Raw genomic sequence first — 23,193 nt, 5'->3', positions numbered from 1 at the left:
GCATCGTGTATTTTGATTCCTCCCTCCCAGTTTTGCCAGAAAAAGCCCTTGGGATCCCAGCCAAGTGGTTCTCAGTTAATATCAGGGCTACTTCCAGTGGAAATGAGGAGTAACGGTAGTTCGAACTAGGAAGCCTAGTTCGAACTACCTAGTTCGTGCCCCGTGTAGCCGCGCTGCACGGGGTTCGAACCAGCGGGGTTTTAAAAATGGCGGCTCCCCGCTTATGCAAATGAAGCCCAGGTAATTCAAATCCCGGGCTTCATTTGCAAGTGCGGTATGCCTACATTACCCCGCTAGTTCGAACTAGGAGGGTAGTGTAGACATACCCTCACAGAGATGAAGTTAGCTCTCTTAAGGCTTGCTTAAGCCATTCTACCACCTCAGAGTAAACATCCCGGCTGTGTCTAGACTGGCCAGTTTTTCTGGAAAATCAGCCGCTTTTCCGGAAAAACTTGCCAGCTGTCTACACTGGCCGGTTGAATTTCCGCAAAAGCACTGACTTCCTACTGTAAGAAATCAGTGCTTCTTGCGGAAATACTATGCTGCTCCTGTTCGGGCAAAAGTCCCTTTTGCGCAAGAGGGCCAGTGTAGACAGCTCAGATTTGTTTTCCGCAAAAAAGTCCCGATTGCAAAAAGTGCTTTTGCGGAAAAGCGTCCTGCCAATCTAGACGCTCTGTTCCGAAAATGCTTTTAACGGAAAACTTTTCCGTTAAAAGCATTTCCGGAAAATCATGCCAGTCTAGACGTAGCCCCTCTATGCAAGTGGGAGGGGTTCATCCCTTGGCATAGCTAATCTGCTTCCCCAAAAGGTGGTAGCTTGGTTGGTGGAAGTGCCCTCCGTATGAGGACTTGGGCTCGGCTTAACGACACCTCAGGGGTGTGAATTTTTCACACCTGAGATGGATGTAGTCAAACCAACCCAATTTTCTAGTGTAGACATCTTAGCTCTCCTTGCTCTGGATGGAAGTTTCCTCTCCAACTTCTCCCTGGAGCTGACAGCTCAAGGTGATATCCAGGAGTAGATACCACATCCTGCCAAATGTGTGTGCCTTGGAAAGGAATGTAATTACCAAGTGGGAGAAGTTCCAAGGCATGTCTCCCAGTGCATGGATAATAGGCTGGCCTTTTATGGAACATCCCCCTCCACAACCTAGATACTGTGTGTAAAACAAGGTCTGCCTCCAGAAAAAAACACTAATTCATTCTTTCATACAAGCTCCACAGTTCAGGATCACTCTGCCTCAGTCTTGTTTTCAAATTGCACAGGAAATGCATGCATGAAGTGTAAAAGACTAACAAAATTTTTAAAACAACTAATAGTCTAGCAGCACCTTAAAGACTAACAAAACATGTAGATGGTGTCATGAGCTTTCATGGGTACAACCCACTTCTTCATATGAATGGAGTATTAAAAGACCAGTTCCAAAATAAATAGAGGATGGGGAACTAGACTTTTAATACTCCATTCATCTGAAGAAGTGGGTTGTTCCCACAAAAGCTCATGTTATTCTTTAAGGTGCTGCTAGACAATTAGTTATTTTTTAAGTTTCTGCAGTTACAGGGCTAACTTGGCTGCCCCTCTGAAGGTTTTGAAGAAAAAAGCTGCAGTCAGAGTAACAGGCCCTGAGAGCAGAACAGAGAGAGAGATGCAGAATGAAGAGGCTGGCATGGGCTTGCTAGGGTCTGGCAGTGCAAAGGGACTGGCATTATGTGACCTCAGGAAGCACAGAACTCTCAAGCAACGTACAAGATTCAAGCTTATGCTAATTGAGCTACTAATGAGCTTCCCCGGGATGTCAAGTGCATGCGATCGTGTGACTCGAGAGGGTCACTTAGCTCTTCTCTTCTGGTCTCTTTCATTGCTCCCATTTTCACCTTATAAAAGCCGGTTATGCCAGATTTATCTTTAGTGCAATTTCAGCAAAGGCCAGGACGTGACACGAGATATGGATCTAGCCCATCATGGCTTTGCTGCCCTTTACCTCGAATCCCAGAGGCGACTGCCCTTCTTGGCCTCCAATCACAGTAGGCAGAAAACCAAACATTTTATCCACCATTTCCTGGTCGCTGATAGCATCATAAAGCGGTTGTTTGTCGGAGAGAGAATTGTGTTTCCTTTGCTCCTCCTCTCTCTCCAGAGCTGCCAGGTGCTCCTTTAAACAGACAAAAGGCACATTAAGATTAACTGTGTCCGTCTTTAGCTAGAATTAAGGGCTTGTCTAGAGTATGGACATTTGAACTACATGGATGTAGTTCAACCAGTGCAAACTCCTAATGCAGACATACTGCACCAGTGCAAAATGGTGCTTGTAGTGGTGAGTCACACCTCAGTAGTGCATCTGCACAGGAGATCTGGGCCCAAGAGCGACACAGCCCAGGTTGTAAAAAATAATTAAATTACACACTAGAAATGAGACATAAAGCCAAAATTGTCAGTGGTGTGACTCTGAACCCCCTCACCCTGGCATAATTCGGGAGGCAGTGAATCATACCAAGCTAATACTGGAGTAAAGTGAAATCAGAATCAGGCCCCACATTTTTCTCCTCTCCACCATCACAAAAAGTCACTTTTGTTTAGGTAGAAGGCTATAAAGGCGATAGATCCCCATGTTTCCACCTCTTCCTCGAAACAGGTAGCAATGCTTTTATAGGGGAGAGGGAAATAGTTTCAGATCCCAAATGACTAACAGATTACAGTGGGTGGATTATGGGATATTACAAAAGAAAATATCAGGAAGTCAGTTAACCGTCACTTACTGGTGTATAATAAACTGTAAGAAACTAAACCCGAGATTCCAAAAACTGGAAGCCTAAAGTTGAATGGAGTAGGCACCTGGCTGGAGGTGCTCATTTATGTTTTGCTTTAAATCTTGGCCCAACCAATGCCACTCTACGGGACAGCCGTGTAAACAGCTGCTACAGGGAAAGCACAGAATCCCAAACCCTTACACGAAGAATGTGGCTAAATATTTGGTGACATGTTGGCATGGGCAATCTGGGCAAATGAGCCAGTACATTGCAGCAAACAGACTGGCACGAGCAATGTGGGGATGCATGCAGGCAGGTAAGCACGTGAGACCTGCTTGCACAGTTCCTACTCACCACAGAACTGCATGTTATGACTTTTTGAAAGTGAAGCCCTGTGAGTGTGCGCATGGGGTTGGGCAAGTGTGTGTGTGCGTTTGATGGTGTGGGGTGTCTGGGAACACTCACGAGAACTCTGCATTCCTCCCTCAAAATCCTGACACCTACCTTTTCTAGCTTCATGGCTTCTTGCTTTGCTCTCATTGACCCGATGATAGGGATGAGGCGTTTCTCCTCTTCTAAGCCTAGCCGTCTGGCTTCTAGTCTGTGCTGGTGCTGCAGGGAACAGTCATGCGCTATGATTCTTCTCCACCCTGCTTTGCTGGCTGCAGTCTGCCATCAGCCAAGAAGCCGGGGTGGCTGCTAGCCAAAGATGTTAGTAATAGCCACCAGGGGCTGCTCAGTGGGAATAGGGCCCAGATACAGGCGGCCCCCAACTTGTGACACGATTGGTTCCCGGGGAAGCATCGCAAGTCAGGGGCGTCGTAACTCGAACCCTCATTTATGATAGGTGCCGTGCGCCGTTGTAAATGTGGGCCGAGGACGTAAGTTGGGGTTTTCGGACCCTTCCGCACTTACAAAAATGGTTGTAAGTACGGGGGGGGAGGTCATAACTTGGGCAGTTGAAAGTCGGGGGTTTCCTGTACACTAACACCACTTGGATGTTAAAAAAATCTTTTCCAAGAACTTTTGCATTTGGTATGCTCCAGTTTGAAATGGGCAGCTATTCAAAGGAGAGAAATGCCCAGGAGGTTTACTGGGGCTCAACAAGCTTTCTCACTGTCCGCTGCAAGAGGCAAGGACTGAAGGTGCGTTTACCACCCTGCCCCCTTTACAAATTCTTGTAACGATGTTGCTGACAGTAAGAGAAAGTGAACTGATTGTCCAAGTCCACGCTAAGTCTGAACCAGGAAGCGTATGAGGAAGGTGCTGGCCTGGTGACCTTGCTTGGGAATAAGTGAGAAAAGGAAGAAGAGAAAACCCCAGATTTTTCCCTCTAGGCATGCTTTTGGTCAGGGCCAACCCTACCATGAGGCGAACTGAGGTGGCCGCCTCAGGTGCCAGACTGTGGGAGGGGGTGCCAATAGGACCCAGAGTGTAGAAAATTGTGTCTGCTGCTGGTGCGTATGTATTCTCTCCGCTCTAGATGCACAGAGATGGTGGCGTGCTGTGCTGGAGGAAGGAGGGCACAAGAGACCTTTTAAAGTTCTGGCCCAAGCGAGGGGGCATGGGGCCATCATTTGAGCTCCCCGCTTCAGGTGCCAAAATGTTGAGGGCTGGCCCTGCTTTTGGCAAGTAGCAGTGGCTGAATGAAGGAACTGGAGGACAGTGGGGTCAAAGTTGAAGGGCATCTTTTAACTATGTATTTTTGATAATAAACATGTTAGAAAAGCTATAGACAGAAATAAGGCAGACTGGACAGTGCCAAGCCAGCGGGGACCTTGCCCAGGACTGGAACACCTTGATGCTACTACAATGCAAATAATGAATGAGTAGTTTTGTCCAGGGCAGGGTATATCTCATTGGAGAATGCAGTGCAATCTGATTTCTATCGAGGCCATATCAGGCCCTGTTACAGACACTGATTTACTTTTTCAGAAGTTACTGGAACATATTATCATACAAGATTTTTTTCTCCTTCCTCCCTGCCTCCCACCCAGAAATATTCCTGAACTCTTTGATTTTTAAAACAAAATGCATTGTATTTTTTGCAATTTCCCCAAGTGATTATGTCCCACATCTGCAAAGCCCCTATTTTAATAAGCACAGAGAACAGATGTGCATGAGATCTGTATGCTAAAGACCCTGCTTTCATACCTGTCAAGTCCCTGGAGATCCATAGTCATGCTAAATGTAGGATTCTCCACCAAAGAAACCATCTTGCAGTCAACTCTATGGGGACCCCTTAAGAACTCACCCGGGAACACTGTTATCAAGGTGGGGACTGGTTGCCTAGAGGAGCCTGCTGCTCCCCATGCTTATCAGAGCACCCTAGAAGCAATGTCATGTTTCAGAGATGCCTGACTGTGAACACATACCTCTCTCTTCATCCTCTGGAAACTCCTACGAACAAACATACCCCTGGCATATGCCTGTATAACACACACAGCCTTCATCTGCTCTGCTGTCTTCTTACGCATCAGGTAACCTCGGCACAAGGCCTGAAACTTAACCACGCTGGCCCGGGCTGTTTTGTACTGCTTGGCAAGTTGCCGGCTCCGGAAGAGGGACTGCAGGCGCTCAAAGCCCAGCAGCACCTGCAGCAGGTGGAGAAAAATGAGCTGAAGTGATTAGGCTTGATGCAAACAAGTCCAGGCCCGTGTTGGGCTTGATAGAGGATAACAAGCTCTGTGGCTATCCTGGATAGAGACTCAGGACAACGAACACAGCTACCGGAAATGACGGCTCGAGTGACTGCTTTATTCCTGCCCCATGCAGAGCTCTTTAAAGGGGTTTGAAAGAGCCTCCGTGCCCTACTGTGAATGTAGGGAATGGCATAAGTCCCACAAGACTGGGGAGTGGGGCGGGGAGAGAACAGGAGTGGAGAGAGCTAAATGGAAGAAAATGGCCTTCCTGGGACTAGCTAGGGTTAGCGGCTTTACTAATAATGGCCCAATGAGGGTGAAGATGATCCAGAGCCCTGTTGGGCCTAACCCCTCCTCTCCATACACCAGCACTTTGCCCTGTCTCTCTCATTACTGAGCAACTGCTCTGCACGCCGCACACAGCTACGCACAGCACAACAGTCACAGTCCCTCGGGGCCCAGCCCCCCTTGCTTACCAGTCGGAAATTCTTCCTGCCGTAGTAACCCCGCCAGGCTGCCTGCAGCTTCACAGCAGCCTGCCTCTGTTTCAGAAACTGCTTCCTAAAAGCAGATGGGCAAGGAAGCGTGTTAGTCAGCTAGACAGTCCTGCCATTTCTTATATACAACTGACAAGGGCAAGGATCAGGAATGAAGCAAGAGCTCTTCCCTCTTCACCCATACTCACCATGCTCTGCTCCCTGCCTACCTTCTCTCAGTCACAACATCCAGGCTGCCCACACCCCATGCTCACGGATGGTCAGGCCAGAAGAAACCATTCTGATCACTTAGCCTGACCCCTTGCATAGTGCCAGTCAGAGATTCACTCACGCGGCTCAGCTCTCAGCGCAAGTAAAACAGCCGAGTGGATTAGACAAGATCCAAAATCTTGTCACGTGCACTTTGCATCCACTTGCTGCTGGGCAGGAGGAGAGTCTAGGGGTCAGGAATCCCTACTGATTGACCCATGAGGCTCCAGTAATGTTCTCAGCAATAGCTCCAGGGCACTGCTGGAGTGGCTCCACAGAATGCAGTGTTCTGCAAGAGCTGAAAACTGTGGTTTCCAGAACTCAAACCTAGCTAAGTTAATCCTACGCGCCTGATCACCATATGCCAATAGCTTAAGTTATAACTGATAACATTTGCAAAACTCATCTGAATAAGCCAAACTTCCCATAGCAAAAGCTCTCCCAGGAAATGCACGGTTTCTGATAGACGCATACCCAAACACAGGTAGGGCACTTCACTAAAACGGTCAGAGTTAGATAAATCAAATAAGCGATAAATCAAGCCTTCAGGAATCTGAGCAGTTGAGAACAGGTATGTGCTAGTAGATAAGTCAGCGCAATGTAAATTGAGTTTAACCAGAACTGGACAAAACATTAGGAACCATAATTATAGGGAACAATCCTGCCCTGCCAGGGAGAAGAACTGAATAGCCCAGTGGTTCTTTTCTACCTATGAGCTCTAAGAAATAAATATTTTACAGATTGGGCCATTCTGCAGATGAAAGGAGGATACTGATTGCAGTGGATTTCAAACACTAATGAGGCTTATCCCATTGTTCACTAGACACTGATACATGCAAATTCTCCTGCCAGCTTGATTTATTGATCATTCTTTCACATGCATGCAAAGTGCTGCGTGGATTTTGCAGGGCACTGAGATAAACTTAAACAGAAACATAAGAAGTCTATGAGCAAAATCTTTGCCTCACTATTTATGTCTCCATCGGTATGTGATCTGAGTGCCCGAGGGGTCTAATTTAAGGCCAGTGGAATCTGAGGATCGATATAGTCAATGCTTTATTTACGTTATGCTGCACCCCCAGGAGAACAGTCTATGAATTTTTACAACTCTCTCTACAGTTCTCATGCTCTTTAGACGTGCTCACCTGTCCTTGAATCCCCTCAGCACTTTCTGGATCAGAATGACCTTTTCGGTGAGCGCCTTGTCGCGCTGTACCTCCAGTACCATATCATGATAGTCCTGTTCAAAGAGGTCGTAAATATACATTCATTCACAATTTCAAGACAGAACCTCCAGAAACTTGACACAATGGGCAGCCTCTGTGTTAAAGAGGCTCAGAACTTGGCATCGATGTGCATTTCTGGAGTTGGAGGGAGAACGTTTATACAGCACCTGGCCACGCTGTGCCTGCCAGGCCCCACTGTAACATGCTCTGCACCCTCAGGGCCTGAGCAGGGAGCCACAAAGTGCTATGAGCAGTGCCATGGCGCTAACAGGATGAGTGAATCAGCCTCTTATAGGACAAGCCATTTGATGGCACAGTGATGCACAAGGGCCAAAGAACCGGCTTATTTCTCCTTAACGGGAGACTCAAAGCTGTCCTAAAAAAATGTCACGCACCATTTTTTTTCCTTTAAGAGGAAGCAAATGGCTTTTGTTACTTACTTTGAGGAAAATCTTGGTTCTTCCAGTTTTCCAGTCTTCATCTTTTCCTAGAACTGTCTCAGAAATGTAAATGCAGCACCGACGAGCATCACCCTGCAGCTGATGGGGAAAAATCGTTGTCACCCTGGGGCTTGGTTACAAATACGGAAATTGCAGGCTCTTAAACAGCCACGATCCTGGCATTTCAAAGGGTGAAGAACAGAAGTCTGAGGTCTGAGAGGGCTTGGGATTGAGAGTGCTCAATGAAGACATGGCTCAGGTTGAAAGGGCTCCAGAACCGAGAGCAAGAGGAAATTGGTGAATGTTCTGAAAAGTCCTGGTATCCAGAGACAGGGGCCTGGGAATATTTCAGCTCAGAAATCAGGGTGCGGAGAATGAAAGTGCTTTAGATCTGGAATGATGTGCTTGGCTGGGACATTTGCAGGAACTGATCCCAGGATTTCTGGATCTAAAAGCCTGAGCCTTCACTGCTTGAGCTAAACAGAATGTGGAGAACAGAAGCACTTAACCCTGGTTAGCCGTTACCCATCACTAGTATATGTGAGCGGCGAGCTGAGGCCATTTTAGGTTTAAAGCTTAACTGTTAAACACAATATATTACCCTCAAGCCTTATGAGGAAAAGTCAGTTAATCAAGTTCTCGTGGACACACCTGTTCTCGAGCGGAAACTGGCAACAGGGCTCTGTATCTCTCGAAGAACTCAGCGAAGCTGTAGCGAATTGGGTAGCCAGCCTTCCTAATCCGAATAGTTTCCATCATTCCTGAATAGCGCAGCTGTCGGGTACACAGCTCCCGATCAAACAACTGAAAGGACAGATGGACATGAAGAAATCTATCACAGAAACAAACTGTCCCTGTAACATTCCTTAGAGAGCACCTGCAGATACCAGAGTGGTTTCAAAATGAACTACTACACTCTTTTCTGAATTGCCTTTATTTAAATCAAGGCACCAAATTCATTGCTGGTGTAAGAAAAGGACGTCCAGGAAGCTGCATATTTGCACATGCCAGCAGCAGAAATGATCCATTAACTTGAGTCTGATATTTAAAGGCCATTTCCAATTCTGCATCTGCGCTTTTAGACTCATGAGAAACTGAGTTTTCTTTTGTAGGTTGCAAACAACTGCAGGACCAGTTTGTGACACTTCCTAACTGATCCCAGAAATCAGCTAGATACAGGCAGTCCCCGGGTTACGTACAAGATAGGGACTGTAGGTTTGTTCTTAAGTTGAATCTTTATGTAAGTCGGAACTGGCGTCCAGATTCAGCCGCTGCTGAAACTGACCTGCGGCTGACTACAGGAAGCCCGAGGCAGAGTTTCTCTGCCCTGGGCTTCCTGGAATCAGCCGCTGATCAGTTTCAACAGCAGCTGAATCTGGACGCCTGGGACAGAGCAGCTGGGGCGCTGCCGAGTAGGTCCCCGCAGCGCCGCACCTCGCGCTGTGGGGACCAATCCGGCAGCACCCCAGCTGCTCTACCCCAGGTGTCCCCAAGTCAGCTGCTGCTGAAACTGATCAGCGGCTGATTCCAGGTTCTGAGCAACTTCCATAAGGTTCGGAGCACCCTTTGTTCCTGCTGAAGTCCATAGGAATTGAAAGCACACAACAGTCTGCACGATAGAAAACTCAGCCTGTCATGTATCCCTGGCGGAGCCAGTGCACATCAACACATGGTCATGAGAATTTCTCTGTTTGTCTCTGGGCCAGATCCTTGCCTGATGCAAGCCACCATCACCCCATTGCCTTCCCTGGAGCAGTGCTGGTTTGCAGCAGCTGAGGAGCTGTCCCGTTGTTTGCAAAAGTAAGGTGAATACACATCGTCAAAGGAGCTCAACCCGGCCCCTGAATTTACACCTGAAAACACTGGTCACTAGAAGCCTGGTCCAAAGCCCTCTCAAGTCCTTAAGAAAACTCTCTGTGATCCAAGCGGGCTTGGACCAGGCCCTACTTGCCCACAACAGGTCGATGCAGGTTTTTTCAAAGATGCAGGAATATGGATGCAAAGCCCCAGAACATGGTTGACACATGGTCTGTCTGTTGGCTGGTTGGGAGCTTCTGGTGAGGCCAATCCCATCATCACTTCCTAGCTTAACAGACCCAGTCCCTTGGTCGTGTAGGACTTGCAACACAGAACTTAATTCCATTCCTCTACAGGCCCCTCATTACAATCTATGAGCACCTCCCCTCTGTTAGGTGGCTTTTCCTGTTTTCACGCCACCTGGGGCAGGGCCATGCTCCTCTCCCCAGTTCAAAGGAAGAAAATGAGGCACAGACAGATTAAGTTACTTGGCCAAGGTCACACAGGAAGTCTGAGGCAGAACCAGGTCTTGATCTCCTGAGTCCCAGTCTAGTGTCTTAACTGCAAGACCTTCCCTCTTCCCCAGTGACACTGGCTCTGATGGCCCTCCTACACTTTAAACACCAACCCCTTTGTCCCTCAGTAGGACCGCTTTGGGCCCCACAGTTATATTTTTCCCCTTTTTCCATTTGTTGTTAGTTAAATCCCTCCCAAGTCTCTGTTTTGAAGGTACTGGGGTGGCTTTTATAACCTGTTTCTGTATATTCCTCATTCCTTGTTTTGCAATACAGCACTCAAACCCATTGGCAGGGGCCCTTTAAAATTAAAGCCTTATATCCTAAAGCCCTTTTTATTACAGCCACATCCAAACTCCAGCTTTTCCTGGGGAAGGTAGAAATACAAGATGCTCTGCTGCATCTGAGGAGTTCAGAGAAGTCACTTTCTCCTTAACCACCCACGTTACTGCAGACCAGAGGCTGATCTGTATTTTTGAAGTATTACCAAAGGCTTCTTGTAGTCATTGGGTTTGATACAGCGAATGAAGTATGGCTGACAGCTCCCCAGGATTTTCATCAGCTGCTCCAGAGACTGTTTGAATTGGCCACCCAATGTAGACAGGCGTTTGCTGGAATCCGAGCCCTGGGGAGAATAAGCACATACGTGATTCTTACGTCCCTTGAGCCACTAATAATGTCACACACAGTGTTCCTGGACAGAGAAACACATTTTCTGGCAGTTCCCTCATTTGTGCTTCTGTACCCTCTAGGGGCCAGCTTTGCCCTCCTTACTCACTCTGTGCTGTGCTTACCTATGCCAATAACCCCTGCACTCAGGGGACTGCCCACATGAGTAAAGCGCTGCTCCACGTGCATAAGAATGGCAAAATCTAACCCATCCTGCGTACCAAGGGCAAGGGTCCGTCTCTTTGGACAAGTTCTGGATCTGTTGAATTACAGGACCTGTCCTAGCATGCACCGGGGTGTTACTGCAGTGGTAACTCATATGTGTCTGCTTGTGATCTTGATAGGGAAGAGCACGTATGTCAGCAATACTGACTTCCAGGCTAGGCACTGCCAGGCCCAGGGCTTCCCAACCGGCTGTTAGCCAGAAGGAGAAGCCTAACTCTGAGGTCATTATCGCTGTTGTAAATAGCGGAACAGTAAAAGGTGCAGAATGTGGAGTGACACGTTAAGAGCTGATCTGCGTGTGGTCATAAATACAGGGTCCTTAGGCTGACAGCATAGTGCTGAATCCTGCTTTGTTCCCCAGGTGCAACTCCAGTGGAAACACATGTTCATTTTAGTTACTGTCGGTTTTCACTCATCCCAATGGGCACAGACTTTTCCATAGTCTTTGTTACACAGAGCTTTGCAGCAGGAGTTAATCTCAGATTTCCATTGTCCTTAAACTGCACAGTCATGACTGTGACACTCTGCAAACTCCAACCTGCAGCAGGATCCCACTGCATTTTATTTTTTATAAGGACAGGGATTCCTCAGAGCAGCACACTAATAACTGTGCAGCACTGACGATGTTTCTTTGAGGTGGGGAAACCACAGACTCCAGGGGTCCTCCATGCTATTACACTTACTCGAATCCATTCTGATACTTATTCCTCACAAGGGTAGATACTTCTGCAGCTTTCCCTGCAGACCAACTCTGCCCTGCTGTGGCCAAACACACGTACTTTTGGAAAATATTTCCTCAGTGCCTTAGAGCAGCTGCAACACAGATTATCCACTTAGACCTAGTAGGCACATCTGTCAAAATAGCTAAAATAATTATGTGAGCCTAATTAACATTGGCTATTCCCACATCTTAGCGGCTCATCTTCCATCTCACTAAATCAGTAGGAGGGCCACAGCGAGGTCTGACTCCAGTGTCCTTACGGCCGCATGTGGATACACAATTGAGGATGCTGTTGCCAGGAATAGGGTTATGGTTTCTTTCCCAGGGACCTTGAGGAGCAGATCTGCCAAGTCAGGCCAGCAAAGTCCCCCGGGGCCTTTCATCCACTGGTCCTCTCTACAGAATTTATTTCCCAGGCTCCCAAGTACAGGGCTGATCCAAAGCCCATGGAAGTTAATGGGAGTGTTTCCACTCACATACGTGGGCTTCAAATTGAGCCATGAATCCTCATTAGATGAGCCACTGCATTACCCGTGTGTGCTCCAAAGAAAAATAACTCAAGCTTGTGGCAGAGACAGGAAATCACTAGAGCAGCGCAAATAAATCTAATTCTTAATCGCACGGCTGTTGTCTACAGACACCAGGCCAGTTGCTCTTTGCTGTTTAGTCCACTGTTCACTTCCATCTTCTCCCAAGTTGTTTACCTGGCCACAGGCAGGAGATGCTCTGGATTGCAAAAAGCCATAGGGTGCGGCTAGACTGTGGGGGGCGGGGGTGTTCAGGATACTGGAGGTATCCCGAACAATCTCTGCCACGTCCAGGGAATGCGTTTGCTCTTCCACTTTTTTTTGCAGAAGAGTAAACACGCTCTTTCGGAAGCCCCTGTTTTCCTCATTCTACGAGAAAGAAGGGGGCTTCTGAAAGAGGGTTTTTTCCCAACATTTGGCCCAGTCTAGACAGGCCAAATGTCAGAAAAGCCTCTTCCGACAAAAGAATAGGAAAAAAGGTACGCAAAATGCAGAGTGCCTACTGACCATTACACTTACCTACGTGCCTCCTGCTTCCATCCAAGACATATTTCCCAATCAATTGTTTACATCTAGGTTCTAAGATACAACCGGATTTGCTCCAATCCCATAGACTGAGACAAACATCTATAGGATTTCTATCAGGCATTCTTAAAACTCAAATATCCACCCGGAGAAGTGAAAAAACAGATTGACAGAGCCAGACGAATATCCAGGCATCAGCTTCTTCAAGATAGGCCCAACAAAGAAAACAACAGACCACCACCGGTCATCACCTATAGCCCCAACTTAAACCCCTCCAGCACATCATTAACAGTCTACAACCTGTCCTGGAAAATGACCCCTCACTCTCTCAGACCTTGGCGGACAGGCCAATCCTCACCTACAGACAACCCCCTAACCTCAAACAAATTATTTCCAGAAACCACACACAGCACACCTCCATCAAGCACTGGGTACTGAGAGTACTTAGAACTCACTCTATCAGCCTCATTTACCATGGACACTCTAATTGACAATATATTTTTCCCTTCTCTTTCTCTCTCCATCCCCTCTCTTTCTTTGCTATTTATTTGTCCCCTGGGCCCCTTAACTCCAGTCATCTGAAGAAGTGGGCTGTGCCCACGAAAGCTCATGATACCATCTGCATGTTTTGTTAGTCTCTAAGGTGCTGCTAGACTATTTGTTGTTTGAATGTATTCAGTTAGGGTATGTCTACACTTGCACCCTAGTTCGAACCAGGGATGCAAATGCAGGCATTCGAAGTAGTCAATGAAGCGGGGATTTAAATATCCACTGGCGCGTTACTCCGAATGCAAGCTGATTCAAAAGTGAAAGTGCGCTCCGGGACGCGCTAGTTCAAACCAAACCCCTTGGTTCGGACTAACGTTACTCCCGGCACGCACTTCCTGATTTGAATCAGCTGTGATTCGAACTAGCACTCCGGCGAGATCATGCTAATGAAGTATGGGATATTTAAATCCCCATTTCATTGACTATTTTGAATGCCTGCATTTGCATCCCTAGTTTGAACTAGGGTGCAAGTGTAGACATACCCTTACAGACTAACATGATTGCCCCTCTGAAACTGTGTGAAAGGGTGGACTAGCACAGCAGTTCCCAGCCACCGGTCTGCGGACTGGTGACGAGCCACAAACTGCTGACTGCCAGGCTGCAGCAGTTGCCAGAGCTGAAGCCGGTTGTTCACAGCGGTTCTGGGGGCTGGGGTGTATCCCAGCCCCAGCCCCAGCGCCACCACAAACAGCTGACTTCAGCTGCGACAGCCAAAGCAGCGGCTCAGGGGGCCGTGATGTATCCCAGCCCCAGCCCTCGTCCCCAGAGCCACCATGAAAAGCTGGCTTCAGCTGCGGCAGCCACATGGCAGCTGTCACAGCTGAAGCCAGCTGTTCGTGGCAGCTCTGGAAGCTATGGTACGTATGTTGGTGGACCGGTAAGATTTTATTTGCATATTTGCAATATATAATTAATATGGAAATATGCAAATAAAATGTCACCAATCCGCCAAAAGTTTGTGAATGAGTTTGCTGGTCCACAGTATAAAAAAGGTTGGGAACCACTGGACTAGTAGGCCCTTAGGCCCTGTGCTCAAGCAACCCTGTAACAGTAGGCCTCAGAAAAGGGCAGTGGAGAGGGTCCTCCAAGCTGCCTAGAGAGGCTGCATGTGATGCAGCCAATCAGGGTCCAGCAGGCTCATATAAAAGGAGCTGCAGGTAAGTCTCCTGGCAGGGACAGGGGAGTAAGAAGTGTTCTTGGCTGGCTGCAGGGGCTGGACAAATTAGTTGATGGCAGGGATTGCGGGAATCTGAGAATAGCTCCTGGCAGGTAGTTACTAGCAGGGACTGGAGGTACAAGGAAGAAGCTTTTGGCTGGCTGCTTGTACTCAACTAAGACAGGCTACCTGGGAAGTGGTCCACTGAAACATAAAGCAGAAATTAGTAATGGGATGCAGCACAAGGATTAAAGGGTCGCTGGCTCAGGACCCGGAGCAGTGGATGGGACCAGGTGCCCCCAGCCACTTAAAGGAAATGACTGCACTCTAAGGAAGGGAATTACAACTCTGGCATCCCAGGGAAGGGGACTGCACTGGAACCGACTCAGTTGGGAGCTGTGCTCAGCGAACTGAGTTCAAGAGAGGTGGCTCAGCAGGAAGGCTGGGGTCATTGAGGACTAAAGTAGAGGCAAAGGCTCCTCAGGGAAGAAGCCCTTGGGGCATGGCTCAGTTCCAGATTCGGAAGCTTGCAACCTAGCCAGACCAAGTGAGGGTACTGTGATGGGTCCTGTTGGGCTGCTTAAAGACTGAGCCCAGGGAAGGTGCAGGACATGGGGCCATTTTGCACAGAAGGGTTTGTTTAGTTTTGCACATGACCTGTGTGTGACTTGGCTGGAGGCCTATGTTGTTGAAGAACTGCCTTCTGAGTGCAGCGGCCAGCAGGGGGCACTGTGAGCAGAGGAAATCAAGAACAAACGGACAATTTGATCTGAGGAAGTGGGTCTGGCCCACGAAAGCTCATCACCTAATAAACCATCTTGTTAGTCTTTAAAGTGCTACATTGTCCTGTCTTTTGTTTAAGAACAAACTGTAGCATTCATACACTTGACCAGGGGCCCTCAAGAGAGGTGAGTGCACCTCTTGTCTATCCAATACAGCAGTATCTGGGACTAGGGTTGACAGTTTCACAAAAAATACCGAACACAGCAGGGGGAAAAAGGGGACCAAAGTTGTTGAGCAAACAAAAAAAAAATCATAACCCTTTTAAATCCCCCCCACACTCCTCCTAAAGGATGTCCCGAGCAGCCTTCCATCCGAGAAAAACAGAAATTTCTGGGGGGTTTTTACCAGACACATGCCACATGCCGGTCCAATACCAGATACCTGCCAACCCTATTTGGGACAGGACTTGTATTTTATTCTGGATTGGCTGTGTGAATGATCCCATGCACAGTGCCTGGACTGCTCTATGTTCAGCTCCCAGATCACTTCCTGTCATTCTCTTCAACGATCCCACATGAAGTTCTGAGGTTCCCACTTCAGAACAGATGGAGAATTTTTTTGTGAATTGCAATTTGTCCGCCTGCTACTAGCGTTTTATTCACTTTCATGCCTTCTGGTCATGCCTGTCTTCAATTAAAAGGAGCTTCTGGGTTTATAGTGCAAGCCCTTAGTCATGATTTCCTCCATATCCCTTCCCTTCAGGCCTACCCACACAGTCACAAACAGGCACCCAAATAGCATAGTGATGAGCACATAAGGCGTGCTTTGACAGCTGCAGCTGGCATCTGTCTTCATGCAGAAAGCCAGGCACAGCTGGGATAGGCTCAATGTAGACTTGTCAATTTGCTGTCTGAACATGCTGAAAAAGAGGTGCCTTTCACATGCTCTGAGGGACCATTCAGGGAGAGGAAGCCCTAAGGCCCCTGTAAACTCTGGAGTTTCGGGTTGGCATCCTGGTTGTTTTTGGTAATCACTCAGGACTGCAGTTGATCATGCAAGCTGTTCTACCAGTGCACAAATTGCACCAAGGAAAGACAGAAGAGTCTGCAGACAGAAGGTAAGACCCTTTGGAAGGCTGCAGATACTCAAGCACATTCTGGATTTATTTTTTTAAAATCCAGTGGAAGAAAGCCTACCTTGGGGGTATGCTCCAGTCTGAGATGTCTCACGCTCCCACGGCCTAGGGTAGCCACCTTTGTTTCCACCTGGAAGATCTGCCTCAGGAACTTGTTTTTGGAAGAGTAAACCAACTGCATTATGTTGGAGCTGAGCATGTCACGATTCTTCTCCAGGAAGCCTATGGTCAGAAATAAAATAACCTGGTCTCTGGTCCCAGGCTGCCTCTCTAAAATAAACTGAATTTACAGTAATTTGCAGCTCAGTTTAAATGACTCCTCTTGCTTTATTATGGAGGGGGACCTTTTTTGGGTTGGGGGCCACTGACCCACAGAAAAATCAGCCAGGGGCTGCACACAAGTGAGAAGCAACAACAACAAAAACCCTTCACTGACATGGCCCCCCAACTGAGGGGGAGAAAGACACTTCCCAAATTCCCCTCGCACACCAGAGCCTGGGGTGGGGGGCAGCTTAGTAGATTTTGTGTGCTCCAGCCCCATGGTGGAGCAGTGGGCGGACTGGAGCGCAGCACAGGATCCCCAATGCTGGGGGGCCCTGAGCGTTGGGGACTGGATCCAAGCAAGCTGGGGGCCACATCCGGCCCTCAAGCCAGAGGTTCCCCACCCCTGATTTCTTAGTTCAGCGTGGCAAGTGGGAGGCTGTGGGCTACAGGACAATGCCCCCCGTGCAGCCGCCTCGGGGGTGGGGGTGGGGCTCTCCTCTCACCTTTTGACTGGTAATAGACGACCCCAGCAAAGTGGTTGATACCGAATTTGGTGTCATGGACGCTCCTCGGCGGGATGTAGACTTTGCTTTTGCCATGCTGGGAATTGATTTTGTTTAGCAGGGTGGTGTCAGAGCCCTAGGGACAAACACAACCAAGAGGCAGGGATGAAGCAGATTCCCTCTCAAACGCTGGCCTGTACCGTGCAAGCAGGAAAACGAGTGCTCAGAGAGAAGAAAGGGTTACATCTTGACCAGCACTGTGCGGTTGCACTGGCGTGGCAGGGATAGAGGGAAAGTGCTGCTAGGAGCTGGATCCCGCAGGAGGGCAAGGCACGAGCCTGGCACTCTCAAATGTAAAAGCAGAGCGCAGCTGGAGAATCGCTGGCACTCCACAGCACCAGGGTGTGTGCTCTGCTACCTTGGGGCCAGGGAATGAGGTCACCTGCAGCGATTAGGGGTCTGCGTGCCTTTGCAAGAGGCAGTGAGAGTTGCTTGAGGGCATGTTCCCCTAGCCTCTCTGAGCCTTCTCTTCCCAGCATGGGCTCAGCAGCAGAGGGGATCTCCATGTGGCTGACACTGCCAAACCCCCCCCCCCCCCCACCACCACCACCACCTTGAACAACACTGGAGGAGACAGGCAGGATTCTGCCCTGAGTAGCCAATCATCTAGGAAGCTCAGTGGTTAGCCGGCATTCAGTTGGGAGCTTGTCATTAAGCATACGATTTTCATTACAATTCAACTCTAGTGTCAGCACTTCAAGAAGGATGTTGATAAACTGGAGAGGGTTTGGAGAAGGGCTATGAGAATGACTCAGGGATTAGAAAACAGGCCTTATAATGATAGATTTAGAGAGCTCAATCTATTAGCTTAACAAAAAGGGGTGACTTGATTACAGTCTGTAAGTGTCTAGCTAGGGAACAAATATTTAATAACGGGCTTTTCCATCTAGCAGCGATGGTATAACATGATCCTATGGCTGGGAGTGGAAGCTAGACAAATTCAGATGGGAAATAAGGCATAAATATTAGCAGGGTGGATAATTAATCATTGGAACAATTTACCAAGGATTGTAATGGATTCTCAATTGTCCAGTAATGACCTTTTTTTTTTTTCTAGATCTGCAGTCGGAATTATTTTGGGGACATTCTCTGGCCTGTGTTATACAGGAGGTCAGACTAGATGATCACAAATGGTCACTTCTGGCCTCAGACTCTCTACTAGCCACAAGTGACGGTGTCCCTGAAGAATTCCGGAGCAGGAATTCCTCCCCGCTGTAAGCACCGTCTGGCACACAGTCAACCAGGGACCCATCTATAGTATGCACAAGCGTTTTAATCTCATGGACTTTCCCCTTTGAATTGCAACTGGAGAGGACACTAAAGGTAGGGAAGGGACTTCAGTGTGGAGATGACTCTCATGGGGTCTTACCAGCTTATAGGCCCTCCAGAAAAGCTTCCTAGGCAGCTGCTCTCCATGGGAAGCCCAGAGACCAGACAGAATAAGGCTCTCACCTTAGGGAACTTGCTTTCCTCGTCAATGAGGGAGATAATGTTCATGGGTTTGAGAGAGATCACTTCCAGAGCCTGGTGGTTGTCCGTGAAGTCAATGTGGTTCCAGGAGATGTGCTCTGCAAGGTATTCCTCCTGCTCCAGCTTGAAGACATGGCGCACAAAGAACTGCTGAAGGTGCTCGTTGGCAAAGTTTATACAGAACTGCTCAAAGCTGCAAGGGAACAGCATGGGGACCCACTATCATCTTTGTGTTACCTGGTACCGTCACTACCACTGTACAGTTCTATCTGATACTCTGCATTCAATCTATGCACACAGGGGACACCGTTACACTTTAGGGGCACCATTTCACACTATTAACAAACATCCCTGGTGTGTGTTGGTCTGTTTGAGCACACTGCATCATACCCATCAACCCAGGTGCAAAGGATTCCTTCTTCAAACACTGTGTGGCTGGCAGGACAGACCGTTTCATTTGATGTATGTATTTTTAAATAGATGCTTAAGAGCTCCCTGGTTGTCCCCCTAGCAAGCTTGTGTACATGTGTGATCTGATTCCTCTCACTCTTGTCCTGTCTTCCACCTTCCCTCCTTTTGTTGGTTGTTCACACATCTTGTATTTGGTCTTGCAAATGCTTGGGTGCAAGGCCTGTGTGTGCTTGTGTGTCTGCAGAGCACCTACCACGCGGTGGCCATGACCTGGATTGCAGCCTTGGGGAATAATAAAGAGTATTATTGATTATTAGGCAGCATCAAAATCTAGCCGGATGTATCACATATCCCATTAAAGGTAGTACACAGAAACGTGATACTGATCACGCCTTTGCTCTCTCCCAGGTGTAGCACGTTTGGGACATTAACATACAGACTACCGGTGGGTCATGGTTTGCACAGCATTTGCTGATGGTCTGTGAAAGCAGGCAGGTTAGATGGTGCTGGCTGTCCTCCTTGTGTCCTGCTGCTTCCAGCCCCGGTGTCTACAGAAGCAGCTGGACACAAAGAGGCAGAGTGTGTCTAGCTACCTCCATTTGGGCCACTAAGAAAAAAAGAGAAGCTGCCCTAGCGGCCTGAAGCTACCAGTGGGAGAAGAATGGCCAGGAGAGGTGGGAAAGAGACAGTGGGCATTATGTCATGGAGGAAGAGCTATCAGGGCAGCTTATCCACAGGAGCAGGGAAATCAAAAGGCCTGAAACCATATACAGGAGAAGACTGGGCAAGAGGAAAGCATGCAGGGAGTGGGAACCTGGGGAGGTGATGTCTACAACATGATCTCCAGTAAGATGCTAGGATAAAGTTGGAGAACTCCTGTGATGTGCAACATAGCTCTGCATCCATGTGGCAGGAAAAGTCGGCACATTGTGAGGAAAATTCAGCAATGGAAGCAAATACCATCTTTATTTGAGTGCGAGGATGACAATGAAGGAGAAAATTAATTCATTTTGTTCTCTCCCTTTGGCTGTGTCTACACTGTCAAGTTATTCCGGAAAATCAGCCGCTTTTCCGGAAAAACTTGCCAGCTGTCTACACTGGCCGCTTGAATTTCCGGAAAAGCACTGACGATCTAATATAAAATCATCAGTGCTTTTCCAGAAAAACTGTGCTGCTCCCGTTCGGGCAAAAGTCTTTTTCCGGAAAACTATTCCGGAAAAGGGCCAGTGTAGACAGCACAGTACTGTTTTCCGCCAAAAAGCCCCGATCGCGAAAATGACGATCAGGGCTTTTTTGCGGAAAAGTGCGTCTAGATTGGCCACGGACGTTTTTCTGGAAAAAGTGCTTTTCCGGAAAAGCGTCCTGCCAATCTAGACGCGCTTTTCCGAAAATGCTTTTAACGGAAAACTTCTCCATTAAAAGCATTTCCGGAAAATCATGCCAGTGTAGATGTAGCCTTTATGTCTGATATTTGTCACTTTCCCAGATGGAAATAAATCTGGAAGATCCTACCTGTTGGTGTTAAAGTTTTCAAATCCAAAGATGTCCAGAAGCCCAATGGATCTGCGTGAACTTTTAGGATCCTGAGAAGGTGGGTTGAAAATTGCAGCATTGATCTTATTTACGATCCACAAGAAAAGGTGCCCATAGATTGCCTGTGGAAGAGTTAAAATGGAGATAAGGGGCCAGTACTGCAAAACCTATTTGCCTAGTGCTTGCTATGCTGAGTGTACGTTCAGTGTAACAAGGTTTAGGACCCAGGGGTAAGAGTTGGCAGAACCAGGCCCGGAGAGAGGCATAGACACAGCTCTGAAAGCATTCCTGCTCTGGCAAGCGTAAGGGCAATGTACACTTGGAAAAGTAGTGAGTTACCTTCACAAAGGCATCTCTTCCATCTGCAGCCTGGGCAACGCTCAGGGGCTTGGACACGCTCTCTCCTCGGATGATGATCGAGTGGTTTGTAAGGCTGTTCTGCAGTTCCTTGGAGTCCACCTGCCGGAATAATCATTGCACTGGGTCATTCTGAGTAGAGAAAGCAAACCTGGCAATGACTAAAGGAGCCTGCTGCAGGAAAAGGGGCGTAAGAGACGTGGAGAAAGCAGAGAGAGGCCGTCCAATTGGGACCTACTGTCACAGAAGAAGCAGCTATTACTGGGGCCTAGAGATGGAAAGATCTCTCAATCTGGGGGGGCTGTTGCATCACTGTGAGCATTTGCAGTGAGGAGGGGACAGCACAAAAGGAAAACAACACTAACAGGCCCTCCACCGGAGCACAAGCGCTAACAAACCACCCTCCCAGAAGAGCGAACAAACCAGAGAGCTAATGTGAGTACAAGAGAATCCCCTACCTCAAGCAGTTTGGTTGCTACAGAAAAGTGCGAAGAATCCAGCACGTCAGAGCAGTCTAAGTTCTCATACACAGCCGCTGGGAAGAGGAAAGAGCAAACCTCAGTGTGCACACGGCACAAGGAATTACCACTGTGGTGCCCGGCTGTATTGTTAGGGTTTGTATTACGGTAACACCGATGTCCAAGCCAGGATCAGCACACAGTGGTGAAACAGAGGCCAGGCCCACACCAGCAGAGCTTTAGGAGTACAGGCAGTCCAGGATACTACCCTGGCAAAGCGCTCCACGGGTTGACACAACCGTGCTGTGATTTTATGTAATAAACCCACTCACACGAAAGAAACAAGCATAGCGTTGCCAGTACAGCTGCCTCTACATTAGGGCTCCTGCCAGCCGGGCGCTGCCAGCCAGAGATCCCCTCTCTTCACACTGCTGACCAGCCCAGCTCTGCCCGCAGGCTGTAGTGTAGCCCTGGCCCTCGTGAGAATGTCCCTGCCCTGAGAAACTCCCAGGCTAAGAGATTAATCAGCTTGCAGTGAACAGAGTATGTGAAAGTCACCTGCAGAATGCTTTCTGTGCAATCCTAAGGCTGCCTCCCCTCCCCTCGCACGATCCTTTTCACGATCGTTCCTGCCAGGGCACTGTGTTATTTAATGCCTCAGCATGTGTGATGGGCCTCTTTATGGCCTGCCAACCTTGTCTCACATGTAGGTGTGTCTACACTTGCACCCTATTTCAAAATAGGAATGCAAGTGAAGACATTCGAAATTGCAAATGAAGCTGGGATTTAAATATCCCACGCTTCATTTGCATATTCACGTTATGGCGCTATTTCGAAATAGCGCTATTTCGAAATAACAGACGCTGTTAAGACGCGGTTATTTCGAGAGAAAACCCTTTTCTCGAAATAACTGGTAAACCTCATTGTATGAGGAATAAGGGTTATTTCGAGAGAAGGGTTTTCTCTCGAAATAACCGCGTCTTAACAACGTCTGTTATTTTGAAATAGCGCCATAACGTGAATATGCAAATGAAGCACGGGACATTTAAATCCCAGCTTCATTTGCAATTTCGATTGCCTTCATTTGCATTCCTATTTCGAAATAGGGTACAAGTGTAGACATACCCACAGTGAGCATGATGACAGGGTCACCTCTGAGAACAGAATTCAGTCAGCTCACCCACCAGTACTTCCATTATCTGCACCGGCTGCCCTTCCAACACACCCCCACTCACTGTCTGCACTTGTAGGGCAGACAGCCATGCACTGGCCTGTAGACAAGGCGGCAGGTAGCGGCCCACAGACATTGAACTCTGAGACAAAGGGAAAACGTAGGTACGGGCAGTGCTGGGTTTACCTTCAAACTCGACGTTCCCCAGGTGCAGAATAGCAGCCAGCAGCTTGCTGATGTCCCAGTGTTCAGAATCTGAGAACATGAGGATCTTCATAGCAGAGCGGATGTGAGCATATTCCTTTGCATCATTACGACTCTCACAGGAAGTGCAATCCCCCTGAAGGACAGCACATTCATGGGAACAGGGAAATCTTCTGGGTGTTAATACAGACCTAGCACACCAGCCTCTGGGCTGTGGAACAAAACATACATGACAGAGCTGCCCTGCGGGCTGCTCATTACACACCTGAAATACAAATGCTTGTATTTTTTTTTAATTTCCCCTTTCCGTGGTAGTTTCTCTCTTCGCTCACGCTCAAAGGAAGATGGCATGTTTCTTGGGATGGTGGCAGCCAATATACATATGTTAGATGTAGCAGACATGACCACATTAATAGGC

At 48.2% G+C, this 23,193-nt stretch overlaps 1 protein-coding gene across 3 annotated transcripts in view; it reads right to left on the bottom strand.

Moving 5' to 3' along the window:
* The window catches only part of MYO7B (myosin VIIB), a 94,688-nt gene that overhangs the window by 45,551 nt on the left and 25,944 nt on the right, over window positions 1-23,193 (bottom strand). For all 3 annotated transcript variants that reach the window (XM_075937439.1, XM_075937438.1, XM_075937440.1), the window contains exons 9-23: window positions 22,758-22,911; window positions 21,401-21,477; window positions 20,925-21,044; window positions 20,565-20,707; window positions 18,624-18,834; window positions 17,112-17,247; window positions 16,406-16,566; window positions 10,602-10,739; window positions 8,454-8,606; window positions 7,803-7,901; window positions 7,282-7,376; window positions 5,867-5,951; window positions 5,124-5,342; window positions 3,253-3,360; window positions 1,983-2,153 (exon numbers count right to left, since the gene is read on the bottom strand). In XM_075937439.1, coding sequence (XP_075793554.1) covers window positions 1,983-2,153; window positions 3,253-3,360; window positions 5,124-5,342; window positions 5,867-5,951; window positions 7,282-7,376; window positions 7,803-7,901; window positions 8,454-8,606; window positions 10,602-10,739; window positions 16,406-16,566; window positions 17,112-17,247; window positions 18,624-18,834; window positions 20,565-20,707; window positions 20,925-21,044; window positions 21,401-21,477; window positions 22,758-22,911 — 2,070 coding nt within the window. The remainder of the gene's footprint in view (window positions 1-1,982; window positions 2,154-3,252; window positions 3,361-5,123; window positions 5,343-5,866; window positions 5,952-7,281; window positions 7,377-7,802; window positions 7,902-8,453; window positions 8,607-10,601; window positions 10,740-16,405; window positions 16,567-17,111; window positions 17,248-18,623; window positions 18,835-20,564; window positions 20,708-20,924; window positions 21,045-21,400; window positions 21,478-22,757; window positions 22,912-23,193) is intronic.

Source organism: Pelodiscus sinensis, chromosome 10 (assembly GCF_049634645.1).
Source record: "Pelodiscus sinensis isolate JC-2024 chromosome 10, ASM4963464v1, whole genome shotgun sequence".
NCBI lineage: Eukaryota > Metazoa > Chordata > Testudines > Trionychidae > Pelodiscus > Pelodiscus sinensis.
The sequence above is the reverse complement of the archived record's forward strand: the minus strand, read 5'-3'. Positions and strand labels throughout refer to the sequence as shown.